This window comes from Thamnophis elegans, chromosome 3, assembly GCF_009769535.1.
Source record: "Thamnophis elegans isolate rThaEle1 chromosome 3, rThaEle1.pri, whole genome shotgun sequence".
NCBI lineage: Eukaryota > Metazoa > Chordata > Lepidosauria > Squamata > Colubridae > Thamnophis > Thamnophis elegans.
In genome coordinates this window covers 41,629,262-41,654,315 of record NC_045543.1, presented here as the reverse complement: position 1 = coordinate 41,654,315, position 25,054 = coordinate 41,629,262, and the positions used below count along the sequence as shown (strand labels likewise).

At 38.3% G+C, this 25,054-nt stretch overlaps 1 protein-coding gene across 2 annotated transcripts in view; it reads left to right on the top strand.

Moving 5' to 3' along the window:
- The window catches only part of LOC116506394 (T-cell surface glycoprotein CD4-like), a 36,482-nt gene that overhangs the window by 3,169 nt on the left and 8,259 nt on the right, over positions 1–25,054 (top strand). For both annotated transcript variants that reach the window (XM_032214122.1, XM_032214121.1), the window contains exons 2-6: positions 20,907–20,999; positions 22,748–22,918; positions 23,016–23,150; positions 23,304–23,555; positions 24,246–24,533. In XM_032214122.1, the coding sequence (XP_032070013.1) occupies positions 20,957–20,999; positions 22,748–22,918; positions 23,016–23,150; positions 23,304–23,555; positions 24,246–24,533 (889 nt within the window). In that variant the 5' untranslated portion in view covers positions 20,907–20,956. The remainder of the gene's footprint in view (positions 1–20,906; positions 21,000–22,747; positions 22,919–23,015; positions 23,151–23,303; positions 23,556–24,245; positions 24,534–25,054) is intronic.

Below are 25,054 nucleotides of genomic sequence, written 5' to 3'. Positions count from 1 at the left end.
CGTATTTACAAAATGCAAGGATAAAATTAATTGCATGTTTTTCAGATCTGGCAATTAGTCTGGGGAGGTGGGTAGATATATGAAACCAGATTCTTTGAATAATCTCCAGCACTCATAAATCTCAAAAGATGGACAACTAAATTTGAGTTAATAATTATTTGACTTCTACCAATGGTGGATTAGCAGAAAAGGGATGGCCAGTTTGATAAGTTATCAGATCTAGAACTTCTTGGATGAAATGAAAGTTGAAAAATTCATTTCAAGTAGCGTTTAGGCATGGCTTTGTCACTGAAGTTGCTTTGCAAGCTCAGTGTAGGATGACCTTGCCAGGGGAGCAATGGCAGTACAGTAAAGCTATTTTGATTCTCCGGAAATTCAGCTGGTTCAGCACTGTCGATCATGGCATCCTTCTGAAGAATTTGTAAGAAGGCAGTTCCACTCAAAGATCCTATGCCAATTTCAAAGTGGCTCTAGGCTTCTTACTTCCATGATGTCAGTAGTTTTTCAAGAACTGAGATTTATTTCCAATTCATCTTTACTGTAATTGAAATTGGTGCAGAACATTGTGTTTTGTTTATAATCCTGTGGCTTCCTATTGGAGGATGAAACTCTTGCCTTACTGTTCTTTCTGGCTTCTGAGCTCTGGCTTCTAAAGTAGAACTGCTACTTCAATTGCTTTGCAGCAGGCTAAATGAAAGGAATTGGGAAGGGAAGGTTTGAAACTGACAAGAATTTTGTCTGTCGCTTCTATTTCAGCTATAGATCAACCATCCCTTGAACTGTGTTTCTTTCTTTTCCTTTTCCTATTACTGTAGATGGAGTAAGATTGATGGATTTTTTTAAAAAATGTGTTTGTTTTGAGGCAATGATTTTGTTCCTTGTTCTCAGCCATTCAAATCAGCAGAATTCAAACAATAATGGATCGTTAACTTCAACCTTCTTCTCAGAGTGTGAGGAGTAAAAATAGCAGTGTGGAAGTACTATGAGTCATATATCAGTGATCCCTCTTTGCCATGACCTCATATGCTTACATGAATGACTTTGTTCAATAAGAAGATATTATGACATTCTACAGGATTCTGCCTTAAGCCTCAGGCTATTTAACGTGAGTATTAGATCATTCCTTGAGGCCACCCTTTTTTCCCTCAACAGATCCAGGGGAAAGAGCAGAAATGCTTAGTGAGTATCTTGCTACAGTTGAAGGTTCAGTGAGCTTAGACAAAACAAGACAGAGGGTGAGTGGATAGTCTGAGTAAATTGTTGAACCAATCTTGTGGGGATTGAGAGTTTGTTAAGGGATTACATTTGTAGTTTCAGGAAGCTTTTAAATCCATCTCAGTTTTAGAGATGTAGATATCCTTTGTGGCGTAATTACTGTTCACCAGTTTGACCTGATTTGCTATCTAGAGTCCAGCCTAGATAGAAACCATATGCGTACTCGCACTTAACTGCAGTCCTGCTGATATCTTTTGTTCTTACAAGTGTCTCATGATGTTGTCTTCATCTGATGCCCGGTTGCTGTGAGACAGGGCAAAATCACCTTAGTTCTTCCATTGTTTCCCCCTCCTCCTCCTTTTTCTGACACTATTCAAAAATGACCTTTAAGGCAGTGTTTCTCAACCTTGGCTACTTGAAGATGTCTGGACTTCAACTCCCAGAATTCCCCAGCCAGCGAATGCTGGCTGGGGAATTCTGGAAGTTGAAGTCCAGACATCTTCAAGTGGCCAAGGTTGAGAAACACTGCTTTAAGGTATATAAAATCCATTACCATGTTTTCCCGAAAATAAGACAGGGTCTTATTTTCTTTTGACCCCCGAAATATGCGCTTGTCTTTATTTTCAGGAAGGTCTTATTATGTTTGAGGTGCAGGAGGCCCCTTAACCTCTGCCCATGGCCTGCGGATCAGCTGATCCAGAGAGGGCCGGAACCTCTGTCTCATTTTCTGGCACACTCTTGCCAGCCCTACTGTCGCTGGGCCTGCTGCTCTTTTTGAGGCCGCCACTAAGAGAATGGGCGTGGTAGCTAGGGTTTGCAAGAGCGGCTTTCACGAGGCCGTTCCACATGGATGGAGGGTGTATGTGGGACGTGTGTGGCATGTTCCCTCCCCTTTCCTCCAGGAAATGGTAGGGACCAGCTGTGTATGTGTTTAAATATTTTAGGGAAGGGCTTATTTTTTGGGGGAGGGCTTATTTTAGCACACGAGCTCAAAGGCCTGCTTGAGCTTATTATTCAGGGAGGTCTTATTTTTGGGGAAACATTGTCACCTTTGCTCTCTTGGAAGGAAGCCAGGAGCCTGACAGTGCCTGGGAATAGAGGCTACAAGGGCAGATCAAAGGTTAGCAATGGAGGCAACATCTATCTTTCTGCTGACTCAAAGAGGGAGCAGAGACCCTTTCAAGTCAGCATCTCGGGAAAACCAATGATAGTGCTTGAATAAATAAGACATTTCCAATAATCCATATCAAAGGATAATATACCACAAACAGAAATAGCGTTTCCTGTTTTGAATAAGTTAATGCAGTAAAATGAATTTCATAACTTGAATTATCAAAGAGGAAATATGCAAGAACCCCCTAACAATTCCAAACACACCTTGGACAATTAGAAGAATTTTAAAAATGATATGTCAATCAGAAAAATATCACAGAAATTCTGATGATGTCAAAACGTGGCATCTCTATTCAAACATATTTTGACATTTGTCTATGCCAGGGATGAGCGATTATGTTTGCCAAGGGTGCACATGAGAAACTGGGATTGTTGTGGAGGGATGAACCAATAGGGCTGTGAAGGTGTGCAGCTGTGAATGCACGCACACAAATACATACGTAAATTGAAAAAACGGGGACAGCCAAAGTGGCCATAAAATCCCCAGGTCTGGTCTATACTGAAGCTCATCCTCTTGTTCTAATTCTGCAATGCTATCATTGTAACTGGAATTGTTAGAAGCAGATGGAGTCATGATTTGAAGGTGACACAATGGTGTAATTCAACTGAGATCATCATCAATGACGTAGACTTTTTCTGCTGAAAGGTCTTACAGTAACTAAAATTATCTATATACGAGAAGTTGCCAGTAGCTTTGACTAATATTTTGTTTTCTTGTTTATCAAGAGATGTTTCTCTTTCAAAAGTAAGAAGAAATGGAACAACTGTTTAATTTTGTTGCTGAATGGGCATGTTAAAACCATGACTAAAGACCTGTTCTATGGAACTGAATGGAAGATCTTTCCCATGTCTGTAACCACTCCACATTCTACAGAAAAATAGCGGATCCTAACGCAGCTCCTTGGTGCAAAACAGATTCTGGTTCTTTCAAAGTAGGAAATGAAAGGATATAATTCTAGTGGTGTAAAGCAGTGTTTTTCAACCTTGGCAACTTTAAGATGTATAGATTTCAATTCCCAAGATGCCCCAGTGCATGCTGGCTGGAGAATTCTGGGAGTTGAAGTACACACTTCTTAAAGTTGCAAAAGTTGAGAAATACTGCTCCAAAGGACCGTGAAACTTAAGTACTTGTTTCAATGCTGCCCTCTAACCTGTGAGTTAAAATCACAGCTCTGCTTTTAAAGAAAGAACATGAGGGACAGATACTCCTAAAGGCAAGAGGAGAACAGGATTTAGCCTTAGAAAGATTAATAGGAGCCCTTATGTAAGCAAAACTTTTAAGAATGGAAAGAGAGAGAGAGAGGACCTGATGGAGAAAGTCCTCTCCTTGTCTTTAGTTTATAATTTGTTTTTCTGCCTTTATTTGTTTAAATAAACAGAACCCCCAAAAATATAGAGAAAGGGAAATATTTACAAAGCAAAACAATATTGTGCGTATGAGAGAGAGAGCGTGTTAGCTTTTTATATATATATATAAAGTTTTACACAGTGGTTTCAAATAGAGCAGTGGTCACCAACTGGTGGTCCACAAGCACTAAATACTATTTATCTTTTTTAAAAAAAATCATATTACTGGTCTGCGGGATTGAAAATTATGAATTTAGTGGTTCCTGAGGTCCGAAAGGTTGGTGACCCCTGAAATAGAGGATAACCATATTTTATTATAATCATTCATAAGTAATCTGGGTCTACAGTCCAAAAATCATATTCTTACAAATTAGAATGAAAGTGCAGTTCATAAATGTTATGATTCCTCTGTCAAGTCACACAAAGCCTCCAGCTGTTCAGTTGCTATCAGCATCCAAGCTAAATGTTCTACAAGAGCACTGTGTGTGTTGCTTCTGGCCATGAGGACCTGCGGAAGCACGGAAGTCACACTTGGAATACTGCATTCAGTTTTGGTTGCCACGATATTAAAAAGATGTGGAGATTCTAGAAAGAGTGCAGAGAAGTGCAACAAAGATGATTAGGGGACTGGAGGCTAAAACATATGAAGAACGGTGGCAGGAACTGGGTATGTCTAGTTTAATGAAAAAAAGGACTAGGGGAGACATGATAGCAGGCTTCCAATATCTCAGGGGTTGCGGCACCTGAGGGTAGGACAAGAAGCAATGGGTGGAAAGTAATCAAGGAGAGAAGCAACTTAGAACTAAGGAGAAATTTCCTAACAGTTAGAACAATTAACCAGTGGAACAACTTGCCTCCAGAAGTTGTGAATGCTCCAACACTGGAAGGTTTTAAGAAGATGTTGGATAGCCATTTGTCTGAAGTGGTGTAGGGTTTCCTGCCTAAGCAGGGGGTTGGACTAGAAGATCTCCAAGGTCCCTTCCAACTCTGTTAGAGAGCCGAGGTGGCGCAGTGGTTAAATGCAGCACTGCACGCTACTTCAGCTGACTGCAGTTCTGCAGTTCGGCTGTTCAAATCTCACCCGCTCAAGGTTGACTCAGCCTTCCATCCTTCCGAGGTGGGTAAAATGAGGACCCGGATTGTTGGGGGCAATATGCTGACTCTGTAAACCGCTTAGAGAGGGCTGAAAGCCCTATGAAGCGGTATATAAGTCTAACTGCTATTGCTATTCTATTCTACTCTACTTTCTCAACAAAAATGATTCTCCTCACTTTTATTGTTTCTATCACATGCATAAACAACCACCAGGATAAGCAAGGCAGTTGTTGTGAATTTTGCTCCATTTTAAATTCTTTTTTGCTACAGTTGTTAAGTGAATCACCACAGCTATTAAGTTATAGTAACATAGTTGTTAAGTGAATATGGCTTCCCCATTGACTTTTTTTTCCAGAAGATCCCAAAAGGTGATCACATGACCCCAGGACTGTGCAACTGTTATAAATATGAGACAATTGCCAAGTGTCTTATTTTAAATACATGATCATGGCAATGCAAAATGTAAATTGAGGACTACCTGTATAGAATTCAGCTCATCCCATCATAAGACAACTCAATGAGCTTCCGTGGTTGGAGATAGTAGAAAACCTCCATCTCCTTGCTCCTTGATAAACCTAACTATGAACTCAAGCTTTTTTTTTTTGGGGGGGGGGGGGGTTTGATCTTTTTTTCTGGGGAAAAATATCAGCCAAAGTGGAAAGTTTGAAATAAGTCCATTATAAGAGGAAATTCATTCCTCCCAATGTACATCTGCCTCAATAGAAAGGCTCTTGTTCTTTTTTTCTGATGTATACATGAAGCACTTTTAACCTAATTTTTAACTTGCAAGTTGCCCCAATGTGTTTGTGGGAAGAAGAACAATTCAATCAGCACTTTTCTGACAGTAGGATTATGGGCACTGATTTTACTCTAGCAAATCTGCTGATCCCTGGATATTTTTCTTTTTAATGACTTCTTATATGATTCTGGGCTATGTTCTTGGAGTGATTTTGACAGGACAATCATTCTTGGAAAGTGTAAATATTTTCCTTTTATTTTCTACCACAAAGCTGTGAACTTTTCTTTGTTATAGTCATGAGCTGCTTGATTACTATGTGTAAACTGGCTAGAAGTGAACTTAAGATGCCTCTTCCTGGATTTCAAACCCCTCTTCTTTTTTCGGCAAGGTGATAAGGTTCTGTCTGGATCACATTAACCATAGCCCCCAATTGATGCATTCCCCTGCTTCCACACACCTCCTGGGCTTGTAAAAGTAAAAAGAAAAAAAAATCAGTTTTATCATTTTTTTTCTATCACTTGACTAGAGGAGGATGTGGCAAAACTCTTGTGCATATTGCGTTTTTTTAAAAAAAAGAAAAAAAAAGAAAGCCCCATAGTTTAACTTCTTGATCAATGAAAAAAGATAGGTATGTATGTATGTATGTATGTAGGTAGGTAGGTAGGTAGGTAGGTAGGTAGGTAGGAAGGAAGGAAGGAAGGAAGGAAGGAAGGAAGGAACATTTTACTAATTAACGTGTAAAACAAAATTGTAGGGTAGCAACCAGTGATGGGAGGTATGCAATGCTCCTTCCCCAGTAGCCAAGTCAAGGGATTGCCTATGATGAAAGGAAGGGCAGCAGGCAAACTGGGCAGTACTACTTGAGTCAGAAAACAGTACTTCTGGCTCATAGCAGAAAAAGTCAGTCACAGAATGCATTTCCAGTGGGCTGTGGATGAATAGAAGATGATGTCATGCGTTTCTGACTTCACGAACTAGTTAGTGGCCTGCGTGCACAGTGAGGCAAGCTGGTCAAATGAGTCAGACCAAACGAAAGCTGTTCCGAAGCTTCAGACTGTCAAACTAGAGGTCAAACTATGATTCCACTAAGGAGGTAAACCAAGCCAGCAAGGAATTAAGTCCTTTTTGTATCCCAGGCTTTATGCTGCATTTGTTCTGATCCACTTGACAGAGATGCTCAATTGATGGAATTAAACCAGACAATCGGGAAAACTGAATTACCCACCCAATGAGAGCAATGGGTAAAGCAATAGTTCCAGATCAATTTCCAGGGAAGACCTATTAAAAGACATATCACAGAAAGAGAACAACATAACAGTAGTCACCTATAGCTCCGAGCACAAGCCACTCAAATGCTTTATCGGCAAGCCACAGCCCATACGACACCGCACTTTCTGAGGCCCTGAGTGGCTGGTCCATAGTTGCTTACTGACAGCCATCCAACCTGAAGCAAATTGTCATAAGAAGCAAAACAAAAAAACAACAACAACCCCAGGACAAAGATGCTAACATGAGAGCCAGACCTTCAAGAAACCCAAATGTTTACTCTGTTCCCACATCCACATCAATGAAGCCATCACAGGTCCCAACAAATGTACAGGTAAAATTAGAGCTCTCTTCACATGCTGGTCCTCTAACGTGAGGTGTTAATGTCCTTTTGGATGCCAAAATCAACAAATGGAACACATTTTGCACAAGAACGGATGGACACAAGGTTGACATGAGGACTCAAAAAAAAGAACAAAGTAATATCAGGGCATTTTAAACTCCCGGAACACTCTGTGGTAGACTTCAAAATAACAGCTTAAGGGAAACAGAACTTTAACAGCCCCACTGAGCAGGAAATGGTTGAATTCATATATATCAAAAGATTACAGGCACTTTGAAAAGGATTCCACAAAGAAAGTGGTTTTTTTAATACATTACAATATTTAACTGATAAGGTGCTTCTAAACAGTCTCATATGTAACCTGAACAATCAACCTGTCTTCTCCCCTCCCTTCCCCCTTCAACCTAATTTAAATCCTATATTAGCCTAGCCCAGTGTTTCTCAACCATGGTGACTTTAAGTCCTGTAGACTTCAACTTCCAGAATCCCCCAGCCAGCATAGCAAACGAAAGCTGTTCCGAAGCTGGCTGGGGGATTCTGGGAGTTGAAGTCTACAGGACTTAAAGTCGCCAAGGTTGAGAAACACTGGCCTAGCCACTTTAAAGTTCACAAAAACTTATATGTTTGAATAAAACTTGTAGATTGTCAGAAAAGGTGCTACCATGGTTGTCTTTATTCCCCTCCCCACAATAATCTTGAATACCAATTTTAGCTGATGAGGTTTAGCAGGTCCTTTTTTGTCTTCCAGCAGGGCCCAGTCAGAGGTTCTTTCACAGGACTCATTGGTGGTGTTGGGGTGACCTAATCAGACAGCCTGACCCAGAGAATCTCCAGTTGTCTTCCTCTAGCTCACCTTATCCTCATGGTTTTTAAGCTGCTAGGGCTAGGCAGTGAGATTGCAAATACACATTTGATTTACTTCCACGGAGACTGCAAATTTATGCATTCTGTACTCCTTGTTCTATGACCCTTGCACATAGTAGCAAAAAGGAGCACACATTCTCTAATTCTTCTCAAAGATGGGAAGAGATTGAATGGACACATTCAGTTTTCCTAATTTCCTCTATTCTGTAACTCACAAAGATTCGTGCCTCTATGGGTTTCTTAAAATGCACTAAAAGTACCAGGAGATTGTCTTTATCTCTGCTGAACAACTATCTTTTCTTGGTTATTCAGTAGTATGGATTTAATCTAACAAAGCTTCTTTTATGTTTCTCTTTGAACCACCCATGTTGTTTTTCTTGCCTCATATGCAACATGTAAGATTACTCCTGCTGTAACATTTAGTGTGCCTGCATCTATCTGAATTCTGATACAACCAAAATTCAATGTCTCTGTGTAGAAAAATAAACTAGGATTTTGGTGAAATGTATTTTGAAAAGCTGCAGACTACCCACTCACTTCTTCTTGGCTCCTCTCTTAGCATGAGTAATTGAACAAATCAGAAATAATTTATTTAGAATTTCCTCTAAACCTAAAAGGGTGGCTTGTTTTTAAAAATACTAAATACATAGAGGTATTTAGGTAAGCCACTCGACATACGATCACAATTGAGCCCAAAATTTCTATTGCTAAGTGAGACAGTTTTGCCCCATTTTATGAACTTTCTTGCCACAGTTGTTAAATAAAACACTGCAGTTAAATTAGTAATACAGTTGTAAAGATAATCTGGCTTACCCATTGACTTTACTCCTCAGAAGTTCTCAAAAGGTGATCACCTGACCCTGCGACCCTGCAATTATCATAAACATGAGCCAGTTGCCAAGCATCTGAATTTTGACCATGTCACCATGGGGATGTTGCAACCGTCATGTGAAAAATGGTCATAAGTCACTTTTTTCAGTGCTGTCCTATCGTTGAATGGTCACTAAATGAAAGGTTGTAAGTTGAGGACTACCTGTATATTAAAACAAGATTTTATTTACAATTTTGGCTTGTAAGAGGAGAAGCAATCCAAAATCTTGGGAGCAGTATGCAATTTCTGGATTGTTTAGCCCTTAACTCTACAGTAATAGGAAGAACCAGATGAGAATGTACAGGCTATGTGCATTACCTTCATTTATGGAAAAAATTGCTATTATCTGATTTACTGTTTTGTGTTCACATCAAGAGATAATAGAATTCTGCCTTCAGGTGCTGCAAATGTACAGATATCTTTTAATGCTGTCTCTTTGAAAATGAGGTCTATATGATAAACCAGCATAGCGGACAAAAGGCTATGCTCACCCATCATTTCAGTTGTGCTAGCTTAGCATGTTTCAGATAGAATTTATTTCGTTTGTGTGGAGCAACAGGGTCATCTTAGCAGAAAATGTAACCTTTTTTATTTAGATATCAAAACATATTTCAGTTCTACATTTAAGAATTCTAGATGATGTTTATCACGTATGGAAATACATAATACATCAAAAATAAGTTTCATTATTACTGCAAATTTCTCACTATATTTTCCTACTTATTCATTAAATTGCACCTAATCTTCATAAAATCTGTATAGCCGCAGCTTCCTTCACACGCAGTTTTTTTGCCCATACAGTGAGTTTTCTTAAGACTCCTATTTGCGGTGTTTTAAAAAGTATTTATTCAGTCATTAATGTTGCATTGTTTTGCATCTCACAGCAGTCATAAAATGTAATTGTTTTATGAGAAGATAAACAATGAAGATGAATTAAGTTTGGAAGAAAGAGAAAGAAAAACAATAGTGTACAAATTATGCCTCAAACATTTTTACATAAGACATTTTGCCACACAAGACTCAACTCAGTAGCCATTATTAGTTTATGTTAATGTTAAGAGATAATTATAAAGTGAATGTAAGTTTAAGTGTAGAAAATTGCAAAGCCTCCATTTGCCATGAAAAGTTTGGTGCGTCTAAAGTTGCTCTTGAAAACCATGAAGCAATTTTTTTCAAAAAGTGGGGGGACACTTTCATAGTTTGCAAATTACAGTTCGTTCAATAGCATAACCGGCCCTATGCACAATTTAGTTATTGAGGCATATTATAATTCAATACTACATGATTAGATACGCAGCTAATTGAACACAGAATAACATTCACCCCCTCGTATGTACGGTATTTTCTTTGGAAAGACATCCAACGGATCTGACCATACAATGACCTTTTATGAAACAACCATACATTGATCTTATGAAATCCATTATATTCATATACTACTATCATAGTGTCATTTTCAAGTTTCATTAAAATTATGAATACCCTTCAAAATAAATATAAACATTTGAAATAATATGCCCATAAGCCAGCCACATTTAATTCTGTAGAGCAGGGGTGTCAAACTCGCAGCCTGCGGGCTGACTGCATCATGCGCTGGCCACCCCCACCCCCATTTTAGTGAAGGGGGGAAATTGGGATACATCATGTGATCACAACATGTCATCATCACAAGTTTGACACCCCTGCTGTAGAGGTTTATAAAATCAAACCAAAATGCAGAGATAAAATATTAGCTTTAAATTCAACAAATATTTATGCAGAACAATAATTGTTATTGTACTAAATCTACCTGTATAAAGCACCCACATCCACAAGAAAAAATGTATTCCAATTTCTTTTTAAATGCTATGACTATCATTGTATATTTCTTGTTTCCCAACCACGTTACAAAGTTATAAGCATAGAGTAGTATAAGAGATGGACTGGTACGGTAGGAAAACAAATATCCTAGGATCAAAAAATATCTTTTTGTTCTACAGTACAGTTGTTGTCAATGAGCTGCTAGTGGTCCATCACAGCAAAAGGGTAGAAGAAAGAAAAGGGTAGAAGATTCCAAACTTTTGGTCTTAGGGCCTAGAAATGTAGACATTAAAAAACAAAGCCGATGTTTGTAGTTAGTCTATAACTGCAATTAAAGCATAAGCCAAGTTAATGGTTTTTCTTGAGAACTATTCAAAACGAGTTCTTATAGAAAGAATTATTGTGCTTGACTCCCTAGGAGACTCTGCTGGAGAAGACAAGACATGGGGATAGGGTTTAAATTGAAAAAAGAACATAAAAGAAAGGGTTAGCTATATGCCTGCATTATTATTTGGCCCATAAAAGTGAGCCCCCTATAATTGGCTTTAGGTAAAACTGAAAGTATTAGATGGTTTTTTGAGAGCACATCCGATCTCATTTGTACTGGTTCTAAATTTGTTCTGATTATTTAATAATTTGAGATTAGTGTAGTAGGAATGGCAGAGAGAATGCAGGCTCATCTTGTCATAAACAGCAATGTGGAAAAGGAGAAACCCACAGAAAAGGACCTAGGCCTTGTCAGCCGAGTGTCCTTGATCATGTATCATTTATTTACAATAAAATCTCAGGCACCAAAAAGAGGAAGAACAGGGCAGCCCTAAGGCCAAGGAGGAGGGGAGAGTAAAGGAGGAACAAGAAATGCAGAGAGGCGCCCCGTACCAAGGTAATTTTATTCAACCCCTGTAAACAAACAATGATTTTCTAGGAACTCTACGTTATATTTTCCACCTCACAAAGGCAATTACATCCTTGGGGCTTTAGAGGTCTTGTTTGCCTTCCTTGTTTAGAGGAGGAATTCAATATAAACGTTGTTCCCATTGTATCAATATAAAAATTGCTGCTATAATTTAAGACTATTATTCTGTGTCCAACATTCTGGGATGACGTAGAACAGGAAATGACTTATTCAATGGAAATTATCTTTAAGTATTTGAACAGTGCTCTTATTACTCCCTCCCCACCTTTCTTATTTTTCCCAGGCTGGTTATATCCAATTTTCTCAATTTCACCTCTGCTTCTATATCTCTGATTGTCGCTATAAACTTGTTCCAGTTTCTTGGAAACTTACTCAAATAAGGCTCAAAATTGTAACCTTTCTCCGTTTCAGCGACAATGCGGAACAATCATGTAATTATCATTGGTTTCTTCACTTAGATTCCTAAGCGATATTAATGGTTCTTTTTTAAAATTGAAATCTTTAATTCCTTCTGGTTTCCTCTAATATCCAACCTTGAAAGTTCCATCTTATCATGGTTCCCCGCCCCAACCAACAGCATTTCTCCACAGGAATATTTCTTATAATTAATTTCAATAACTTCTGAAAGGTCTTAATATGCAAATGTTTCATATGCAATATGAAACAATTTCCAGAAGCGATTAAGAAAGGTAGTATATGAATTCAGTGTCCTTTTGAAGGTGCTGACTGTGGCTTGGGCAAAGATTGTGATTCCTTGGTTCCCAGAGTTCTAAACCTGGTGGTCTCCTTGAGAGGATCTGCTGTCTGGAGGTTGTGCAAATGATCCTGAGACATCTGCTTGTCTGGGGAGGAGTTCTGAGAACTGAAGCTGGCTCCTTTTTCTGTTGCAGTCATTGGGTCCTTTTCAGAGGAGCCGTCTTCAGTTTGCCTCTGCATTCCTGGAAGTCCTCTTCTCTTCTGGTTTCTGTTCCCAGCACCCATCCCTTCTTCTCAAGGGCATATTTGTACTTTTCTCTCTATCTCAACATCAGCAAAGGATATATAAATGGAAACTTACCACCTACTCTTTTGTTACAACATATATTTTTTTTAAAAATAATCTATGTTTTCTCATCATCAAATCCAAAAGTCATAAGTTCAATTTTTTAGCTTCACACAAAAAGTCTCTAAGGAACAAGATCTCTATTTCTGATATTACAGAATTTGAAAGATATATTTAACAAATAAAGTTTGCATTTTTAAAAATCTCACTGTTATCTTGATACTGAGCAGTTCAGCACATTTCATCTTTTTCACTTTCGAGATGGCTATATATTACTATAGGATATTTGCTAGCAGTACATCTCTCCATATTATAAACAGAGCTTTTATTGTAAAATATATTTTATTTATTATAAAATAGCAATAGCACAGACATATAGCTTCACAGTCTTTACAGCCCTCTTGAAACAGGTACCAGAGTCAGCATTTTGCCCCCAACAATATGGACCCTCATTTTAACAGGCTTGGAAGAATGGAGGTCTGTGTTAATCTTGAGCTGATCTGGATTGAACTCCTGTTAAGGGCAGAATTAGCCTGCAGTACTGCATTCTAACCAGGGGTGGGTTGCTGCCAATTTTACTATTGGTTCGCAACCCACACACACGTGTGTGCTGTACAATGTAAATTGTTCTGCGTGTTGCGCGGCGGCCCAGTGGAGGAGAGGAAACTGGTTCGGGGGCATGTCAGGCTTGGGTCGGTGTCAGTTCTGCAACCCAGGCCTGACTTCCACTACTGGCAGCAACCCACCTCTGATTCTAACCAATACTGCACCACCCCAGCTCTTAATCCCAGTGCAGTACCTCCTTTCAAAAGGAACCAAAGAAGCATGTAGGTTTAATTTCTATAGTCTCCAGGTAAAAGAAATAGGTTACATGCAATGTGAAGCTCTTTCTGCTGGAGATCTGATAAGGCTGCTGACATTTAGGGTACATGGCACCAAGCTTGATGGATATATAATCAGAAGTTACCTCGCTAGTAGTTTTCCTTCTAGAGTTACTCAATCACCATAAGAAAATAACAACAGCAATGATGAAAGGCTTTATATAACTTTGACAATGGCTGGCTTATGCTATGAAGATGCAATAGTAGGAATATGTTCATAGGCTGACTTGAAAAAGGACAGGGTCCTCCTATCTGATACAATATTTTGCCCTACCTCAGATTAGGCGTCAGTGGTATTTTTGATTGATATATACTCTTATCTACTTTTGAAAATTCCATATATTCTAGAAAAGGTAAGATGCATAGCAATATTTATTTATTTTGATTTGATTTAGAAGCTATCAAACTCCAAAGGGTTCTGAATGGCTTATCCTTTGAAAGCAAGAAAGTATAAAATAAATCATTATCCCTATGATCTAAAGGGATCATAGGGATACCCTATAGGGATTGTGAATTGAAGGGTTATTTTATATTGATATCAACATACATTGTTTCGTGGCACGACATAACCGCAAACGTCAAAAGCGCGCCGACAACACCGCGGCGCTAAAACCGCGATGTCAACAGCGCGCCGACAACAGCGCGCCGACAGAAGCGCGATTTCAGTTAAGGTAAGGTTTAGGGTTAGGTTTAGGGTTAGGTTTAGGGTTAGGTTTAGCGTTAGGTTTAGAGTTAGGTTTAGGGTTATTTTTAGGGTTATGTTACAGCGTGCTTCTGTCGGCGCGCTGTTGTCGGCGCGCTGTTGTCGCGCGGTTTTGACGGTGCGGTTTTGTCACTGCGCTTTAGTCACACGTGCTTTAGTCTATCGCGGTTTTGTGGTGGAACCACATTGTTTAGATGTTAACTCTTTTTTAGTTAATCAGTCTTTTCCCCCATTTGTTTATCACTCATTGTACATTGATGACTTTTATTAGTTTACAACCATCATTCTCTTTCTCCCCCTCTCCCCCTCCTCTTTTTCTCATTTTATGTATTTCACTGTTAAACATTTTGATTGGCTGACCATCTGTAATCAACTCATTTTGACTCCCACCTACCCCATAGTCAGATTTTTCTCCATGACAATCTATCCATAATTTGACCTTTCAGGTCTTTAAAGAGTACGCCCATTGCAATTTTTAACTGAGTCCATCTCTCTTGCCATTGGTGAGCCATTGGTTTGTTTTCTTAGCTGTCCATATTACCTTGAAGAGTCTTCTCTAACAGCAAAGTTCAAAGGCACTGTTAGGAATATAATCTAACGGTTGGGTTGGCAATATATAAACCATGTAACAATGTTGTACCTGTTTCTTTAAATCATACTGTAAAATGTGATTGGTTGCTGTTTTCCTCAATTGGCCATAAGAGGGAGCCAGAAAGTGCCGTGAGCTATTGTAAGTTTTGCAACTACTAGCAAACTCTGCAACTACTAGAGTACCTGACTGTTTGTATGATTACTGGACTATGTTATTTGGATTATCCCTTAACTGAAAGACATTGATGACTGACTGTGTTATCCGTGTATGATTTGGACTGTTTGATGGACTCTGACACCTCTATTTCCATGAAAGTAAAAGCCTATTTAAACTGCAGTGTCTCTGTATGCTGGTTTGTGTGTTCTCCAACACAACTCTCACAACGCTTTTCTGAACGTACTTGCTCTCCCAACAGGGAGCTTACCTAACAGGCATCTTTACTCTTCATATCCTGCTTATTTAAAGTCCAACTTTCACTTCTATAGAGTGCCATAGGAAACACCATGGCTTGCCCAATTCTGTTCTTTGCAGGCATAAATACATTGTGGCATTTGAATATCTTTTCCAGGGCCTTCATGGCTTCTCTAACCTAGTATTTATATGCAATGTATATCTTGACTGCTTGCTCCATTACTGTTGATGGTTGACCCCCTAAAGGGCAGAAGATCTCCACCACTTGGATATTTTTATTATCAATTCTAAGATTAATAATTCTACACATAGTCATATTTTTTCTTAATTATATTTAATTTTAGTCCCATTATTTCACTCGGCTCTTTGACTTTTAGTTCTGGGGTTTGCAAATCCTTTGCATTTTCAGCTATTGGTAATATCACCAGCACAGCACAAAGGTGTGGATGTTTCTTCCTCTGATTTTGAAACATGCTTCTTCTTCCAATCCAGCTTCTCGTAAAATATATTCAGCATATAGTTTGAATTGAAAGCAGGGTTCTTTTAATAGCTCTGTGACATTCCTTTTCCAACCTGGTGTTGGTCTGTTTTTTCATGAGGACAATTAGATGTTCTGGGAGTTCAATTTTTCTGAGCATCTTCTAGAACTAGGCATGATTGACACAATCAGAGGCCTTTCTATAATCAATGAAACACACAGTGACTTATTTTTTATACTCTCTGACTTTCTCAATTATCCAGCATGCATTAGCATTAATGTGTTCCTTGGCCTTTTCTAAAGCCAGCTTGAACATCTGGCATCTCTTTTTCCGTGTAGGGCTCTAATCTGTGTTGGATGATGCTAAGCATTATTTTGTTAGCATGTGAAATTAAGCATATTGTATAATAGTTTGCACACTCTGTTAAGTCTCCTCTTTTCTTTTCTTTTTTCTTTGTATTAGAGTGTAGACTGACCTCCTCCATTGGTTGTCCATTATGTCATTCTCCAGATTTGCTGGCGTAGCTTGGAGAATTTGGTGGAAGCCACATGTTTTAAAGGTGGTTCATGAATATGTATGACATATAATTTAAGTGAATGAAATATACATTAAACTAGCCTGCTTGCATATGATAAAATAGAATAAGAATAGAATAAGAACAGAATAAGAATATAATAAATAGAATAAGAATAAGAATAATAAAAATAAGAATAGAATAAGACTAGAATAGAATAAGAATAAGAAATAGAATAGATGTTTATGCATGTGATAAAAACAATAAAACTGAGGAGAATCCTTTTTGTTGAGAAAATAGAATAGAATAACAGAGTTGGAAGGGACCTTGGAGGTCTGTCTTCTAGTCCAACCCCCTGCTTAGGCATGAAATCCTACATCACTTCAGACAAATGGTTATCTAATCTCTTCTTAAAAACTTCCAGTGTTGAAGCATTCACAACTTCTGGAGGCAAATTGTTCCACTGATTAATTGTTCTAACTGTCAGGAAATTTCTCCTTAGTTCTAAGTTGCTTCTCTCCTTGATTACTTTCCACCCATTGCTTCTTGTCCTGGCCTCATGTGCTTTGGAGAATAGCTTGACACCCTCTTCTTGTGGCAACCCCTGAGATATCTATCTATCCATTAAGAAAATGCATGGTGTCTGGGTCATAAATACGATATTCCCAGTTCTCTGGCAAATCTTTCAGATAAGGAAGTGTTAAACATATTCCGTATCTCTGGACTGCCATCTAGTGGTCACCTGTATTTTTGCAGCCCTATTATAGTATGCTTATTCTCTCTCCCTCAGTCGTCCACAAGCAGAAAGGAGGCCTATCTTGGCATCCTGGCGATCAATGGGTTATTTGGGATGCTAAGACAGTAAGTTCAAGCCAGTGTGAAATATGAAAGAGGAACGTATTGAATTAATAAAAAAGAAAGTTAGCAATTATTATAGATGCCCACATAATGCAGTTAGGCAGGGCACTTTTGCTGCTTTTTGCCACTTTGCTTAAGAAACAAGGAGTATAAACAATAACTGGGGACAGCTTAGTAGCACCTAAGAAGGACACATAACTAGGGCGGAATCACACCTCGTTATTGCTGCTATTGATATTGTAGCTACTAATTTCTGGCTCCATTTCAGAGGTGGGTTGCTCCCGGTTCAGCCCAGATTTGGCAAACCGGTTGTGGCGGCGGTGAAAGGCTCCACTCACCCACTGGATGCTTCTGCACATGTGCCAAAGTGTGCCTGCCCACGAGCAAACCGGTAATTTAAAAAAATAGAAACCCACCACTGCTCCATCGCTCTAACATCCCCTTTAATACTTCCAATGCTATAATGTTTTGTATCATTTTATAAGTTCCCGTTAACCGACACCAAAAGCAGGGCTATATTTTTCCCTTTTTACTTAGAATCTTTAGTCCCTTCTGATATCCAGTTTCTAAAATCATAAAGTCCTTTATTTTTCTTCCGTATTAACATCTTTTATTTCATTTTCATTTTCCTTTATACAATCACTTAAATACTGTGCAGTTAAAAAAAAAGCAATAAACACAACTCATAACACTTCTATCCTTCATACACCCTTTCTTCTACCCCTCCAACTTTCATTTCTCCCCTCCAACAATCCCCTCTTCTACTTCCCCTCCCCCTCAACCATTCCTTTCTCCCCTTCCCACCATCTCACCCTCCTTACATTCCCTTCTCACTCCCTCTTAATTCCTCCCTCTTCTTTCCCTCTACTCCTCACTTTGGTGTATTTTTACTATTCATTGGTCTATTCGTTTTGTAATTTACACTAAAATTATAAGAAAAAAAAATTAAAGGAAAGGAAAAAAAAAGAAAGAAAAAAAAGCAACAGTATCCAAGTGCATTCATTGTTTTAAAAATTGAATCTATATTTCCACCCTCCCCCCCTCCCCCCCATAAACCCCCTTCCCAGACCCCCTTCCGACTTCCCAGATCCCATTCCCGACATCGTTCCTTATCAAGCAAAGTCTGGAGTATATTGAAACCAAATAGATTAGAAGCTAAAAAAATAAAAATAAATAAAAATAAAAAAAAGAAAGGGGAAAAAGACCCCCCCAAAAAAGAGAAATCAATAAACTCTCTACCTTAAGCTCAGCTTCCCATCATTATTAACACTTAAGCAATGTGCATCATTCCTAGTCTCAATTAATTTATTACTTGCAGGATTTCAAACTATGTTAAAACCAAGTGAGTTAATCAAATAAAATTCTACTCTAGCTAGGGACCTTATCTCTTTATCTAAATATGTATCCATTTCCAAACCTTTAATATATCCCTTTTACCTCTTTCTCTATAAAGCAACTTAAACACCTCAAATACTTCTCTCGGTTTCTGTTCCAACTCCTCTCATCCTGCCTCTACCCGTGTCCATATATATATTTTATTATCATCCGTACACCTCCCCTATTTGCTCCGCCTTCCTTCAAGCTCCCTGAGTATATTCTTCCAAACATTATGTTCAAATAAAAATTACTATAAAAGTCAACTTACTTTCTGGCTCAAAATAAGCTCTAATTAAACCTTCACTACCCTCCCATCTGCGCCACCCTTCCCAACTCAATTCAACCTAAACCACAATCCGAAAGCATCACAATCTCCGCCTTCCTCACCCTAGAGAATACAACATAAGCAGTTTATGTAAAAGTTCCAAGTTGTCCATCAAGTCTTTTTTTTAAGTCCCATACAATATAATTTCCGAGGCGATAGCATCGTTTCTTACAGCCTTAATGTCTCTTGATCGGTATACCGCTATGCCATTTTCTACAAGACATAGTCACAGAGTATTATTCAAGTTAAGCAAATGTTTTGGAAGCATAACTAAATCCTTGTTCTCCGCTCTGCTGCCCTTCCGAAGGGGAAAAACGATAGCTCCCGCCTTGTAGTTGTGTGATTGGTTGTTTCTCTTGTACTTCTCCTTGTATTTGTCCAAGTCCGGGTAATTCAGGAAGTCCCGCCTTTAAGATCTTATGATAAAAGTCTCGGGCTTCACAAGCTGAGTTGAGGCGATGTTTCTGATCGTCAAGTGTGACTGTAATACCAAATGGCGCCTCCCATCTGTACTGTATCTGATTATCTCTAAGTTCTTTAGTTAAAAAAGCATACTCTCTCCTGGCTTTTAACATCTGGGGTGGCACCTCTTTAAAAACGATCAAATCCTGTCCATCAATTTGCAGCCTGTTGTTGTAGAGCTCTTGTAGTATCGCGTTTCTGGATACTTTTGTAGCAAAATATATAACCACATCTCTCGGAAGCTGTCTCTGTTTTGCTGTCCACGAATTATGGCGGTAAATTTTTTGGATCTGCCAATCAAAGTTGAGTCCCGGACCTCCCACCACACGACTGAAAGCTTCAAAAAAAGTCTGCTTCAAATTCTCCTGTTCGTTTTCACGCAATCCCCTAACTCTTATTGCAAACGCAGTCTTTTTATAATTTGTCATAACAAGTTGTCTCTCTGTCTTTTCAACTTCCTGTTGCAACTTTTCGATTTTAGATGTCAGATTAAAATTGTCTTGTTCCAAAAGTTCCAATTTATCCTCCATTCCTGCAATGTAATCTGTCATCACGGTTATAACTCGGATGGTATCCTCCTTTATTTGGGCAATCTTGGCATCAAGTTTATCACATAGTTCCGAAATAAATTGCATTATTTCCTCTCTAAATTCTCTGAGAGTTTCAAAAAGAAATTCTTTCGTTAACATATCTCCAGTAGGGGGCGTAGAAGGCAAAGACTGTGGCTTTATAGCGATTACTTGGGATGTATTGTTAAGAAAACGCTTAGAATTTTTTGACTTGGGAGCCATTATAAAAGAACAAAAGCGAACAAAAAAGTCTCTGCACACCTTGATTTGCAATAAAATACTTTGAGTAAACTTTGGCAATTAGTAAAGAGAAGTCTTCAGAAAAACAGGGCTGATTAAGTATATCAACTGCGAAGGCTATAAAATCGCCATTTTGAAAAACAGTTAAACAAAGGAGTTTTTTGTAAGATTGAAGCTGGTATTTTAAATAATAATAAACAAAAAAGGTTTTCAGGAATGGTTGCTGCCCGGACCGATTTTAAATAGCTTAGATTTGTTCTGAGGGGGGAGGACGACCCGCCTTGAGCTGAAAAAAAAAACAGCTGAGAAGATCTGGCTGGAGTAAAAAAAAAAAAAAAAAAGCTCAGCTTTGTGTTGAACCTCTTCTCCGTTCACAGCGAAAGACAAAAGGCTGTGAACTTCAAAGAGATTCTAACGACTGAGCTCCTCCCTGCCCCTTTCTGCCTAAAAGGGGAGATATCTATAGATCTTTTAGATATACAGACCAGAACTCTGAGGGGACTCCGTTGAGCCCCCGGCGACGACAGCTCCTCCCCCGGAAGTCAAGTCCTTTATTTTTCTTATGAACCAAGGCAAACAAAATAACTCTGATTTCTAACTGACCTCTTAATTCACTTCTAAATTTCATAGATCAAAAACGTCTTTAATTTTTGCTGTTTATTTCAAATTCCTTAAGTTTTTAAGATTGTGATTAATTTTTCTTTTGTTCAGTGTTGAAGATAAACTTCTCCTAGTTGCTTTTGCCCTACATATTGAATGCTACAAGATATTTTTAGAATAAACCATGCTGACTTTTCTGGATGATTTTTATTTTTTTCTGCCAGGAACTTATTGCAGCTGTCAGTTGTCCGGGTGAAAAGGTGCATTGGTGAATATGGTTTTAAACAGAATTCTTGTTGCCTTTGTTCTTTACATGGGTGAGTTTATCACAAGATATATTTGTGGCACAATGGAACTGTCATTTGATCTCTTATTTTCCTGTCTTCAGTCTAACAATTTTCATTTCTTTTCATAACTTTTGCTGGCAAGGGGGAAGCCCCAATGGGTTATTCTTAGCAGTTCATCAGCATACATACTGAGAAGTACTCATGATGGCCATCATGAATTATCTATATAGAAGTTCTAAAGCGAAGGTGGGAGACATGTGGCCTTAAGAAACAGTGACATATACATCCTTTAATGTAAAGGACTGTCCTTTATGTTTACTTAATTTAATTATTTATTGATTTTTCTCTTGAATTTTCCTTTATAAAGTAAAGTTATAAACACTATTTTATCCTTATGAATCTCTTTCAGGTTTGCTTCTTTCCCAAGTTTATCCTCCCCTCCTTAAATTTTCATGAGACCAACATACAACCCTCAATAGAAGCATAACTAAAACAATTACTTCATAGGCAGAAAGAGAAAGAAAGAAAGAAGTGTCCAGAGAGAGGAATGTGAATCTATCCATTACTGGTTTTGGCCAATGCAGGTTTAACTCTCTCCCTGAAATTGTTGTCTAAAAAGAAGCCTAATATCAGCTGGTATTCCCCCGATATTCCCCCGATATTCTGGTATTCCCCCGATATTCTGGAACAGAAATAAACTCATATTCAAAAGTAGCAGAATGTAGAATATAGAAACATAAAGCAGTTGTAAAAACCCAAAGAGTTTTTGACCAAATGCAATGGACTCTAGCCATCAGTTAAAACTCACTTGTTGGTGTCCCCTTAAATTGAACTTCCAATTTTCTTGGGATTGCATGAGAATCTCTGTGGATATTTTTAGTCCACTAATCACCGCCTACTATGGGTGGCGGTGCTCATTTCAAGGCCATTGAGCTAGCGTTGTCCAAAGACGTTTCCTCAGTCAAGTGGCCAGCATGACATCACAGACCATTGTTATCTTCCTAACAAAGTGGTACCTATTTATCCACCCACATTCGCATGCTTTCTAACTGCTAGGTTGGCAGGAGCTGGGACGAGGATAGGAGCTCACCTCATCACATGATGCTGAGGTCTCAAACCTGAGCTGACAGCTTTCCAGCTGACAAGCCCAATGTCTTAACCACTAAGCCAGGTTCTTAGAGCAGCCACTGACTGATATGATGTGTGGGCTCATGTCCACTCTAAACCACCTCTGTAACTTTGCATCCAAAATGCAGCACATCCCTAATTTTTAATCTTTTTCTATGGCCTTGCTGTGAAAAAGCCCATTGAGAAGTAGGGCACTGATATCTATGCTCACAACAAAGAACAGAATTTTCACATTACCAGCAGGTTTGCTATATCACCACTAAATCCAATTACTCTCCTTTGGTTTAAAAATCTAGATATAACCTATCTTTCATGATAGCTTATAAAAATAACGATGTGCACATTTATCTTCTTTGTCCAGGTGGCTGATCAATTTATTCTTCATTTCTCCTTGACCCTGCTTCAAAACAAATTCCTTGTACAGTGACAATTTGTTTTTGCTAATTACAGACTTTCCAAAAACTCCAGAGTAAATCAGCAGACACGTTAAAACATAATGAGTTACATAAAATAAAAGGCCAATAGAGTGACTGAGTACAGTGACTCAGATTACACACTTTGGGCTCAGAAACATCCATAATTCAGTGTTGAGGAAATCTCATTTGTTTCTCGTTGATTTTCTTTCTTCTTCCATTATTTTGACTTTTTAGCTCTTCTGGGGGAAACTTTTTCCACAAGGGCTGAAAAGATAAATGTTGCTGCTGGCAAGTCTGTCTTTCTTCAGTGTCGAAGTAAAACTGACCAGAGCACTCCAAACAGAATAGTCTGGAAACATAATGGAAGACTTCTGGTACGGAAAATGAAACACCAAGTATTTAAAGGTAAAACTGGTCGAACCCTTCCACATATAGCCAATAAAAAGAGATATGAGTCTTTGTGTTTATGGTTTAATTTCATCCAGTTCTTTTTTCTTCAAAGGTGAAAGGTCTGTAACATACATATTGAAGGATGAGGAGACTTTTTCTCTAGAACTGCCAAAAGCAGAACCAGGACAATATGTCTGTGATGTGGATGGAAAGCAGGTGGCTACTTATGATATCGAAGTGTGGACAGGTGAATTGTGGAACAGAGATCATGAAATCTGCCTCTTTGTCTCTGTCTATCTCTTCTTCTCCCTGCTATTGAATGAGTAATTAAACAAATAAATTATCCTTGGGAAGAGGCATGGGAAGGAAAATTGACCAGTAGGCCTTCTTTCTTTCACAGTTACCGGATCTAAAAGTGGATACCTCCTGCAAGGTGATACTTTAAAGCTGAGTGTGTCTCCTGTCAAAGATGCCACGATTGAATGGTTTGAACCCTACAATACCAAAGTAACAGGGAACGAGCCACGATGGAAACGGCACATGGGTAGCTTACAGATATTAAACCTTACAGTTCAGGATAATGGGATATGGAAATGTCACATCTCTCATCCCGATTATAATATCAACCTCTCCTACAATGTCAAGGTACTAGGTAAGAGAAGTCATTAAATTTGGTTCAACGAGCCTGAAACTTGGGTACTCTCAAAGTCTTTCCTCATAAAAAGTTCAGCATCAAGCATCATTTGCTCTGCTAACTGCTTCCAATATCACTGCATTGTGCCAAGATAAGGTTACTTCATCACTGACTTTTTCTGGAATGTACATCCTATGTTAACTCACATTTACGTTACAGATAGGATAGAATGCTATTGTTCTCTGTTCACTACTGCCCACTGTCTATAGTTATTTTATCAGATATATTTTTTGTCAAAATGTTGCAGTAAAAACTTCAGAACCTCTTTTTCCAGCATGCCCAAGCAAAATTATTGTTACGCATCTCAGTGGCCCTTGTGGTATCCCCAAAACAATGAGGGAGCTTGAACTGGGAATGTGTTGATTTTTTTTTTTTTTACAATTTCCCTGTTCTTTATTTTGATGACTTTTCCATCAATGAGTGTCACATTCACAAAACAAGAAAATCCCTTTCAGCAGTAACCTGAATCAGCCACAGAGTAGGGATTAGCTCAGAGGGAAGCAAATGTTTTCTGCCATCTCAAGATTAGTACTTTAAGTCACTACTGTAGAGGGGAAAGGGCCATAGTCTTTTTCTACAGTGGAAAAGCAGCAATGCACACAATTCTGATCATATGTTACTTTCTATTTTGGTTGGACATAAAATCAGGTTTTTCCAATCCATTGGATGAGTTCCATTTTGCCACTATCAACAGCAGCATCCTCCTTTCCTGTCCTTTGAATATTGACCTGCAAGAAAAAAGAGATCAGGAGATTCCAAAAGTCCAGTCTTGGAAATGGCTTAAGAATAATATTCTCATGACGGGGCCTTACATAAACAACAATAGCTCTTTCTCTTTATCCAATGTCCATTCTGGAGATGCTGGACAGTACCAATGCCGTCTTGGATTTAAACATGGAACTTTGAGTAAAACCATCAACCTAATATTTGTGAACGGTAGGAATAAGTCTTGATCTGTTTTTGTTTATATAAGAATTTTTTATTTTTCAATAAACACAGACAAACAAAACACAAAAAACACAAAACCATCTTCCATTACAAATTGTAGAAAGTGTGTCAATTGGTTACAAAAAACTTTCGTGCAGCCATTCCCCAGTTATCACCTACAATTCATATCAACTTATATATTTTAAATCAAATATATTTATATATATTACTATCATCATACCTCAAACTTCATTTGACTATAATTATTTTAGCATCCTTTTATATAAAATATTCCAAAATTTAAAGAAAAACCACTTAATGGCATTCTGTCAACTGTTTTCTTTTTTTAATAAAAAAAAATTATTTTCAAAACAAACATACAAATCCTCCTTTACATACTGTAGAAAGTGTATCAGTTGGTTACAAAAGGCTTTTGTGCATCTCTTCCACCATCATCAAATATAATTCATATTAATTCTAATATTTTAACTCAGATATTTATGATATTACCATCATCATACCTCCACTTT